At 42.7% G+C, this 10623-nt stretch overlaps 1 protein-coding gene across 2 annotated transcripts; it reads left to right on the top strand.

Moving 5' to 3' along the window:
• The first annotated feature begins 463 nt into the window (after positions 1-463).
• Positions 464-10522, top strand: LOC119333614 (pre-mRNA-processing protein 40C-like). 2 transcript variants are annotated; one of them, XM_037606459.1, is made up of 16 exons: positions 464-946; positions 1826-1972; positions 2087-2281; positions 2400-2931; positions 3021-3160; positions 3269-3306; positions 3747-3825; positions 3943-4410; positions 4715-4798; positions 6198-6338; positions 6468-6574; positions 6684-6795; positions 8824-8967; positions 9049-9195; positions 9468-9590; positions 9969-10522. In XM_037606459.1, exons 1-16 carry the CDS (start codon positions 548-550, stop codon positions 10269-10271), a joined length of 3159 nt encoding a protein of 1052 aa, XP_037462356.1. In that variant the 5' UTR covers positions 464-547; the 3' UTR covers positions 10272-10522. The 2 variants fall into 2 exon arrangements, with proteins under 2 accessions (XP_037462356.1, XP_037462360.1); XM_037606463.1 differs by having other exon boundaries at positions 810-946; positions 1826-1949.
• The last annotated feature ends 101 nt before the right edge of the window (positions 10523-10623 follow it).

Below are 10623 nucleotides of genomic sequence, written 5' to 3'. Positions count from 1 at the left end.
GGGGCGGCGAGGGGACGGCGAGGGGACGACGATGGGGCGGCGAGGGGACGGCGATGGGGCGGCGAGGGGGCGGCGAGGGGGCGACAAAGGGGACGGCGACAGAGTGCTTCGCGGCGAGGGAGCGGATTGCAATTAAAAATTGGGGAAAGTTGCATCTGCCAAGTCAGCACTGTCCAGTCAGCAAGGAGACTAGTCAAAACCACCTAAATCTGGTGCAAAACCACCATGGGGAAGAATTGATCCGGTTTTGGAGAGTTTAGGGGCTGATTGATCCGGTTTTAGACTTTGGGAGGAAATCGGTCCATCAGACAGGATTTGAGGGTGAAAACGATACTTTCCTCTTAAAACAAAGCGGATGGTCATGGCGCAAGATTGTGGGCCTTTCAGGTGCTGCCGAGCCCAAGCCTGATTACGGGTACCCACGGTCCATTTCAAAGATTCCGCTCCGTCTAATTTTCTCTTCATCGCTTCCGTTGGTTTGCTTCTCTCTCGCAACGCCCGTCCGGCCCCGTTCGCCTCACAAAACCCTAGGCCACACTCTACTCCCATGGCGACGCCGGAGGTGGTCGCCTCCGACGCTGCCAACCCGCAGCCGGACGAGCCTTCTCGGGCTGTGGAAGCTGCCCCAGTGGCGGAACCAGAGGAAGCATCCGATCTTGGCGCCGTCGCGGCGGTCCCAGCGGTGGAAGAGGTGGCAGCTGGGGATGCCCCGCCCGCTCCCACTCCTACCTCCACCTCCACCTCCACCTCCAGTACTGCAGTGCCACCGCCGCCTGCTTCCCCTGCCTCCGCTGCTGCTCCAGGGCCGCCGCGGCCGCAGTTCGCTGGCTCGCCGGCGTACATGGCGCCTCCGGCGCCCGCGTTCTCTTACAACGTTCTGCCCAGGGCGCCGCCCCAGCAGCATATGGGCAGCGGTTTGGCCCACCAGCAGCTAGCTTCCGCTCCGGTAGAGTATCAGTATCCTATCCCTTTCTTCAGCTTATATGCTTAACCTAACTATTAACAGACGTTCATTTAAGAAATTTGTTTCTCTCATGCATTTTGGTGTATGATCTGCATATGTAATGCTGTAATTTTGTTCAAAGGATACATGGTGCTATCATTGCCGGGGAATATATTTTGGTTAGTTCTGATGATAGGTGCCGAGCCGCTGACATGTGATGCAATTTTTGATTGCAGAAGCCTGTCCGTTGTATTGTTTATGTAGGGACACTTTGAACTTAGTAATTTTAAACTCATATATAATCCTACTTTAGTCCTCCTGCCAAGAGGGTCATATATCACTCCGGTTAAAAAAAAGAATAATGTGTTTGTTTCTGTTAGCTTCAACATGAATGCCTAATTCAAGTTTTTTTTCAAATCAATTGTTCTTTTAGTTGTATGTTACTATGTTGCATAATTATGTTGTAACTTTATTATTATGCCTGCTACACTGTTTTTGACCTTCATTTGGTAAAACATTCTTTGGCTTGATTTTTCATCTGACGGAAAACACAGATAGGTTACCTTTCTCTATCACGGTCCACGGACGTCTGACGTGAACCTTTGCATAAAGAATTCTGAAATTTTCATATGAATGCCTAGAAGCCCATTCAATCAGTAATAAACCTGCTGCATGTTTCATTTCTACAGCCTTCATGATTAGTCAACTGAAAATTCTTAATGGAACTAAACGTACATGGCTTTTGCATCCTGCTTCTGCAACATCTAATAAAGGAGTAAAAGAAATTCGACTATTGACACCTAAACTTAGGATCGCTGCAAAACTCAATGATGTTCAAGTTAGATTATCATAACTAGTATTCTTACCATTCTTCCTTTCCAGGCTCCGATGGCTCGTCCAATGCCTCCAGCGGCTCTCCAGCCACCAGCTCCGCGGCAGTATTTCGGGAACAGGCCTTCTTTCTCATATAATGTAGTCTCACATGCCAATGCTAGCCTGCCTACTGGTCAGCAGTTTCAACTTGACACTGTAATTTCTCATGGCTTTATTATTACTAGCATTACTATTGTTCTTGTTATTAGTTTTTAATGAACCGATCCTCTTCTGTAACTTACTAACACTTAATGCCACCTTTTCTTTCAGAGGACAAACCATGCTGTCCAAGTCCCTATGTTTGCTCCACCAGCATCCTTGCAACCTCCTGCTCCTGGGCAATTGCCTCGCCCAGGTGCACCATTCCCTGGACCTATGGCACCAAATCCTCCTGCATCTATTCGGTTGCCATTTCCAGTGCCACCCAGGACGCCCAATATTCTTTATGGTGCAAACCCACAACAGGCACAGTCCTGACCCCTGAGCCCTCCAGCTTTGTTTTAGCACTGCATGCTTTATTGGCTTGCTGCCATATGCTTGAATCTTGTCAATGAGGCACTAATATATTTTTGAATTATTACAGGGTAACCTGGATGTTGGTGCTTCCAAGTCGGATGCCCCAAGTGCCCCAGAGGTAAGTCCCCATACAGTGCAGTCACTGCCACCTCGTCCTGAGGGATTTGGGGCTGTTGGGGGTTCTGCACCTGGACAACGTCCTTCAAACTTGTCAACTCCACCAAGTCTCCTTCAGAGGCCTACAGGTCCAGCCCCATCTTTGCCTCAAACATCGCCATCAGGTGCTGCACCAGGTGCTGTTCCACGGGCAACTCAGCAACAGTTTTATCCATCCTATCCTTCAGCGCCTGGTAATCCACCTCAACCTTTATGGGGATATCCTCCACAACCTACTGGCTTTCAGCAGGCTCCCTTCCATTCATATCCACCGGGCTCTCTTGGACCTCTTGGTACACCAATGGTTGGAACTTCTTCTGTGACTACATCCTTGCCCAACATCCAACCACCAGGCATTACAACTGGTGATCCCAAAGAACAACCATCCGTAAATCCAGGATCTGTGCAGTCCATTCATACTTCAGTTGAACAACATCCAACAGGTATTCTTTTTACTGGAGCTGATGTTCGTGTTGAGTCTTGGTGTTCCTGTTAATTCTCCAGTTCTTATGATTTATGTGTAATGCTGAAGGGCTGGAGGACAGAAGTACGGCCGGGGCTCAGGATTCAGATACATGGTCTGCACACAAAACAGAAGCCGGTGTTTTATATTATTACAATGCCTTGACAGGGGAGTCAACTTATCAAAGACCACCTGGTTATAAGGGGGAGGTAGTTGCACCGAAGAATAGCTTTATCAAGTAATATAACTTCATTCTAGTCTGGCATGGCAATTTAGCACCACAATGTAACTAACTCATTTTTCCTGTTCTGCTATAGCTTGAGAAGGTTGCAGCTCAACCAGTTCCAGCTTCTTGGTATGTCGCGCAACTGCTCATTTTACCCTGTGCTACTTTGGCTAATTTTATGTTGGCATATGAGGGTTGTAAGAACCTTCTTGAATTTGATCAGTCCCACTTCTATACTCTTAGGCGTTTTACAAAACATCTTGTACCTACAATTTCCTGTGGATGGTAATGTGGAATGTGCACAGCAACTAATTATAAGATCTTGTTAAATGTGGGACGATCGGTAAATAGTATAAAGTATAAACCACAAAATGCAATTATGAGTAGTGTAAAAGACCAGCCTGCTCTTGTTTACATTTTGATATTGGCGCCACAGGGCAGGATATTTAGTTTTCTTGTATTATCTGGCATGATTTCACATGTTTTATTTGTTGTATTCCAGCTCAATATGATTGCAGTATTATCCAACGAAATATCAATGTTTGAGATGTTGTTGAACAACTTTTCAGGGACAAAATTGCTGGCACAGACTGGAGCATAGTAACTACAAGTGATGGAAAGAAATATTACTATGACAATAAACAAAAGGTATGTGCTTGATGATGGTTTTGAAGCTCAGCACATATACTACATTGGGTTAGTGGGGTAGCCTTCCAGTATCGCATGAATTTTTATAGTATATGGCTTAATTCTGATGCTGAACAGGTTAGCAGCTGGCAACTTCCGCCAGAGGTGGCTGAACTCAACAAGAATGCTGATTCTGGCAACTTGAAAGGAAGTTCAACTTCACTGCAGGATGCTGGCACAGTAGCAAATAAGGGAGAGGCGAGTGGTGAAATAAGTACTCCTGCCATACAGACAGGTGGCCGTGATTCGTTGCCACTTCGGCAAACAGTTGCCCCTGCATCGCCTTCTGCTTTGGATTTGATAAAGAAGAAATTGCAGGACGCTGGTGCTTTCAGTGTGTCCTCTCCTCTTGCTACTCCTTCATCTAGTGCATCCGAGTTGAATGGATCTAAACCAGCTGATGGTGCACCTAAGGAACAGCAAGGTTCAAAAAATGGTGAGAAATCAAAGGATAACAATGGCAATGAAAATATGTCAGATTCCTCTTCAGATTCAGATGATGAGGAACATGGACCAAGTAAAGAGGATTGTATTCGTGAGTTTAAGGTAATTTTCATGATGTTATTTTGAATTTCAGAATAGATGTCGAGGGAGCTTTTTTCTCCTCCACAAGATCTGGTTTTCCCTGAAATGCTAGTTTAAGACAATGAACTTTGATGCCTTTTCAATTCGTTTGTATTATGTAACCATATGCTATTTCATGGTTTTTTTGGCAAGGCGAAATTTTGTCTACTTTATGTTAATTGGAACCAAGATAACTGAATGCAAATTGTTTATTTATGAAACTTGCTGATTTTTGTTGGTGCTGTGAAGTAATAACATGACATGGATGCATTTTTAACTTTCACAGAAAATGCTAAAGGAACGAGGAGTAGCACCATTTTCAAAGTGGGAGAAGGAACTGCCAAAAATAGTATTCGATTCACGATTTAAGGTTTGTGAAATTGGTCATTATAGCCTTTCATGAGATCTTTAAGGTTTGCCAAGTTTGTGACCGTACTCCTGCTTCCATACTATCATTTGTGGCCAACAGGGACACTCCCTCTCCATGTAGGTTTTTTCATAGTTGATTTCTACTTGTATGGGTGCATCATCTTTCTTCCAAGTAGTTTATGCGTAGAGTTCTGATTGCCGAGTGCTATAGTAGCATGAAAGAGGAGAGCTCCCGCATAGTGCACAAAGAGAAGTTTTGATTCAGATGGTTTTCATTGAAATACTAGAAACTTTTAAATGGACTGTTGGATTTTCTGCATCACTGAATATCGAGAATAACATTACACCTAACCGTTTATATGCTTTTCTGTTTATTCTTGGCCGAAGGCCAGAGTGAGCCTGAACATATCTTGACTTATCATTTGTCACAAGGATAACAAAGTGAATGCTGACCAATGATCTCAAGGATCTTTTTGTTTCTTTGTTCCTTCTGCACCAGGTGTTCCCTTTTCAAGGCAGTAATATAGTTTCCTAATCCTAACAAAATAAATAACCGTAGCTATCCAACTTGGTTCAAGTTTCAATGATGCAAAGTCAGTGCCTTCTTTCTGTAATTGAATTGATACTGTAATTGGTGGTTACGTCTGTAGATTTACTGTGATTGCAGTTAAAGGTAAATTCTAAAGTGTCCTTATAAGTATCTGCTGTTCGAGGCTAACTCCTGTCCTTCTAACTGGAAAAAAACTGACGAACCTAGTTCATTGTGATCTGTGTTCAAATTACAGCGATTACTCATTTAGAGAATCTGTGTTCTGTGTGCTTGTGGTTCTGGTTTATCTTTAAGTAGCTTCTGTGTTACTACTTTTGGTTGTGGTAACCTCTTCTTTAGAGCCATAACAATAAGTTTACTCGAATCAGGAAATATTCTGCATAAGTAACTAAATTCAGCAGCTCAATGCTGCACAGCATAGCAAATGCCAAACTGCCCATTTATGCTCTGTTTTTCTAATCCTGGTTATGTTGTATTCAAGGCTCCAAGCAAAACCTCATGTTGGAGTACATCAATTATGATTAGCTGATTGCTACACTGTATGTTCAGAAAGGATCACACTAAATTTGCCCTTTTCCAAAGTAGGCCCTAAATTGTATTTCTTCCTGCTTAAGTAGAAGTAGTGATTACTTGTCATACATGAAATATAATGAAACTTACTTTATAATACTTATTACTGTAGTAAGGCGCTCCCTCTGTTCCATAATTCTTGTTGTGGTTTTAGTTCGACAAGAATTATGGAACGGAGGGAGTACAATATATTTTCTTGGTTTGCCCGCTGCTACTATTAACTTTACAGCAGTAATTCTATATTCGAATGATACTAACTGTAGATTGGCCCATTCTACAGGCTATTCCAAGTCACTCGACTAGACGGGCTATATTTGACCACTTTGTTCGGACACGTGCTGACGAGGAACGAAAAGAGAAGAGAGCTGCTCAGAAGGCCGCCGTTGAGGCATATAAACAGCTATTAGAAGAAGCATCTGAGGTTCACTAATTGCTATTAATTCATTTTACAAGTTACTTGAGGTTTTCCTTTAAATTAGGGCATCCGATGGCTGCTTATTTTTGCAACTGCTGCTTTCTTGAATGTCATGCCTTAATACATAAATTGCAGGGCATCGATTCGAAAACAGGTTACCAGGATTTCGAAAGAAAATGGGGTGCTGACCCAAGATTTGCAGCCTTGGATAAAAAAGAAAGGGAGGCTCTTTTCAAGGAGAAGTATGGCCGCCTACTTTTATATTAATGTTATTGAATTTCAGTTTCATCTTTCAAATCAGATCATTGGGTTATCAACATTTACTTGACACATTTTCAAATGTTTGAGCAGGGTGAGGGCTCTTGAAGAGAAAGTTCAATCAGCGCGAAATGCTGTCATAACTGACTTCAAATCAATGCTTCGAGAATGTAAAGATATAATCCCAACTAGCCGTTGGACCAAAGTAAGTTCCTTGTACTCATTTCACTACATATCTCGTGTCAAGATTAAATGACAAAGAAGGCACGTCTGATTTATGTAAAGATAATATGATAATCTGCCTTGTGATGATATTCTGTTACGTGCACTTACAGATTAGTATAGACATTTGTATTTGTATTGCAATAAAAGAAGACAGTTATTTTGTGCTCTCATCATTTTTTCTTCTTTTACCACACTAAGAAAAAAATACGTTATGGTGATGAAGATAGTCTATATTATTATCTGTGTGAAGATAGTTATTCCCGTGTTTTCCTTGAGGCAGCGACTGGTCAGTAAGCAATTTGAGAGATGGGTATGTTATAATAATAATATGCCTAAATCAAAGCATTTGCTCATAAGTTGCACAGTACATGTTCGCATATTTGGATTAGATATGACTTGAACACAATCAATAAGGCTATATGGCGAACACTGCATAGGCTCAATCAGTCCCTCATAAAGGGAATGTTGGTTGGGGGCTAGAAAATTGCTTCATCAAGATGTGATGAATTCTGGCAGAAACCAAATAGTACTCCCTCCGTCCCATAATGTACGACGTTTTTTGACACTACACTAGTATAAAAAAACGTCCTATATTATGGGACGGAGGGAGTAATGTTTAACAATGCATCATTTTTGAACAACCGCACATCCCCATAATATACCCCATCTTCCTTCCTTGGGTTACTCGCCGGCAGCAGCAGGGTCAGGCTTTGCATCTGAAGGCATCTACAACCAGGCACAGATGTGCACGGCTTTCTCCGTGTCTATCGCCGCTTGGACGCTCTTCCCTGTGCTACCCTACCCACGCGGCCCCAAAGGCTTCCGATATTGACAGAAGTGGCAGCTGCAGATCGATGAACCGTCAACGAAAATTTGAGTATTGCTCCTCGTTTGTGAAACAAAAGAACAGTGAGAGGTATAGGTAGTATGGTGTGAAGCGGCGGTTTGAGGGTTTAGCACATGATTAGACGCGATAGTTAGTGGAGTGACACGGGAGTTCCAGTGGGGACGGTAGTTGGCTATGTTTGGAATGACATGGATCCAGGACGAGGAATCAATTTTAGATTAAAGAGAGATTATTTCATTTTGTTATCTTCTAATATCCTATGTCTTCTAGGCATAGCCGGTCCCAAGCCCGGTAGAGGAGGAGGATTGTGATAGGCTTGGCGAGCCAGCGTAAAAACTAGCCAGTCCCATAGATATGAAACCCATTTGAGCGAGAGTAGTACTAGATGGGTGACCTCCTGGGAAGTGTTCGTGAAAGGGTTTCATATCTAAGGGTTGTGATAGGCTTGGCGAGCCAACGTAAAAACTAGCCAGTCTTTTGGGTATGAAACCCATTTGGGCGAGAGTAGTACTAGGATGGGTGACCTCCTGGGAAGTCCTCGTGAAAGGGTTTCATATCTAGCCTACCCCAACTTGTTTGGGATAAAAAGGCTTCGTAAGGGCTAATATTGACAGCAGTAATGGGTTTGTTCTCCTATTGTGAAACTTAATTAAATTATTGTGTACTTATGATATTTTGTAACACGATTTGTGTAACTTGTCGATTTGCCCATTTCTTCTGGAAAGTTGAAACTTACCAATAGACCAAGTCAAACAGCTGCCTCTGAGGCTCTGACATAGGGAGCCGTATTGTCTAGTGAAAGTTTGTGATTTAAAGTTGCCATTTTGATGCCTGTTTTCTAGTTACCACTAACCGGTAATCATCTGGATGTGCTTTACCGAAGTATGATCGTCTGTTTGATACGTTAGCCATATATCTTCACATGGACAGGTTTCATCTTTCCGGCGTTTACATTGACATGGCATGACATCACTGTGTTTAGCTGGTGTGAACCAATTGTGACCCTACAACAGTCCCTTCCCTTCTGAACTTCATATAAAACAGCCGATTGTTTACTTGGGTCAAACTTGTATAGTGTTGTAGGAGTATGTGATTTTGATCTGTCAATTTTATGTAATTTTGATCTGTCATTTCTTTCATGGATCATACTACTGCATACAGGTGAAAGAAAATTTCCGGAGTGATCCAAGGTACAAAGCTGTAAAGCACGAAGAGAGAGAGAATGCTTTTAATGAATACATAGCAGAACTTAAATCAGCTGAACGGGAAGTGGAGCAAGCTGCAAAGGCCAAAGTGGATGAACAAGTATGTCAACTTAGCTGATGAACTGTACGATGCTTTATTTATCGTGTGTGGTTTCACACATACTGTGGTATGCATTGTTAGGCCAAATTAAGGGAGAGGGAACGCGAAACTCGCAAAAGGAAAGAAAGGGAAGAGCAGGAAATGGAGAGAGTAAAATTGAAGATCCGAAGAAAAGATGCCACGTCTTCGTATCAGGCTTTGCTTGTTGAAACTATAAAAGATCCAAAGGTGATTTGGTTGACTTATTTATTCTTTATTTAACTGTACATGCTTCTTGGTCTTAAGTACTCCCTCTGTACTTTGGTGATCTAAATGCTCTTATATTTCGTTACAGAGGGAGTACTTGTCATAGTACTTTTTTTACGTTCTGCCGATCTGTTTCTTTTGCTCCTTAAGTGACTTCCTTTTGATATATTAGGATACACTCACTTTTGATTATTGGCATGTTGCCTCTTTGCAAAATATAAACTGACATTAACTATGTTGTTTTTGTTCCATAGGCATCATGGACTGAATCCAAACCAAAACTTGAGAAGGATCCGCAAGGTCGTGCTGTAAATCCGGACTTAGGCCAAGGTGAGGCCGAGAAGTTATTCCGTGAACATGTCAAGGACTTATATGAGGTATATTCCTACTATGGTGGTCCTTTGTAGCTACTGTAATAAAAATTCTAACTCTCTGGTATGCTAGCTGCTTGCTTATTGGGTCTGCTTCTTGGGCTCTGAGCCTGTTGGCCTGTTCCAATCATTTTCTTTGACAGAGGAATTTGCCAAAATATTCAGCAGATTCACATGAACTATTGTATGGAAGTCTTTATGGATGGTATTATCTCATGTATTTTTGTTTGAGCTTCAATGCTTGGGTCACTGCTACTTCAATATATCCTCTTTGTTTAAGCAGACGTGGTAGCATTTTGGCCGTGATATGTATCATCTGAGCTTGCATGCTCAAATTATGGTATGCTTTTGACCTGACCTGATGTTCCTATAATTTCCCCGCAGCGTTGTGTCCGTGACTTCAGGGCACTTCTGTCTGAGGCAATTGCCCCAGAAGCAGCAACTCGAACAACGGAAGGAGGAAAGACTCTGGTTATCTCTTGGAGCGAAGCAAAAGACCTTCTAAGATCGGATCCAAGGTACAGCAAAGTGTCAAGCAAAGATCGAGAGTCAATTTGGTGGCGATATGCGGATGATATGGTGAGAAAGCTCAAACAGCCGGACACGGAGAAACCGGATACCAATGCCAGACAACAACAACAACGACGACAACAACGCAGGTCCTCTGATCCGCCGAGGCGGAGGTAACTTGTAGAAATACATCCACTTGTGTACCTCCCTGGTTATTCCTCTTGTCGGGTTTGTTCAGGACCCCTTGTCTGTGTAACAAAATGGTCTTGAGTTCTCATCACCAGTTTTGATAGCAAGAGCTCAACTGTTCTGCAACCCCCTTCCTGGTGCCATTTTATGTAGCCATGTCACATTGTTGGCTGTTGCCATATGGTTATCTACAGATTTTTTTTGTTGTGAAAGAATAAATTTCTAATGTTGATGAAATACATCGAGTTGTCTTCCCAAAAGAATGCCATGTTAATGTGCCATTTCGTTTCACATGAAGCAAATTGTTGGCCTGCTCTTGCAAAGGAGCCGGAGACAGCAG

Source organism: Triticum dicoccoides, chromosome 1B (genome assembly GCF_002162155.2).
Source record: "Triticum dicoccoides isolate Atlit2015 ecotype Zavitan chromosome 1B, WEW_v2.0, whole genome shotgun sequence".
Taxonomy (NCBI): domain Eukaryota; kingdom Viridiplantae; phylum Streptophyta; class Magnoliopsida; order Poales; family Poaceae; genus Triticum; species Triticum dicoccoides.
This window is presented reverse-complemented; position numbering and strand designations above follow the sequence as displayed.

What these genes read in the sequence shown, in the direction of transcription:
- LOC119333614 (XM_037606459.1), top strand. Translation starts at nt 548, where the DNA reads ATGGCGACGCCGGAGGTGGTCGCCTCCGACGCTGCCAACCCGCAGCCG. An exon ending in TATTCGATTCACGATTTAAG is followed by an intron (nt 4,799 to 6,197) that starts GTTTGTGAAATT and finishes CCCATTCTACAG; the next exon opens with GCTATTCCAAGTCACTCGAC. An exon ending in GAGGCTCTTTTCAAGGAGAA is followed by an intron (nt 6,575 to 6,683) that starts GTATGGCCGCCT and finishes ATGTTTGAGCAG; the next exon opens with GGTGAGGGCTCTTGAAGAGA.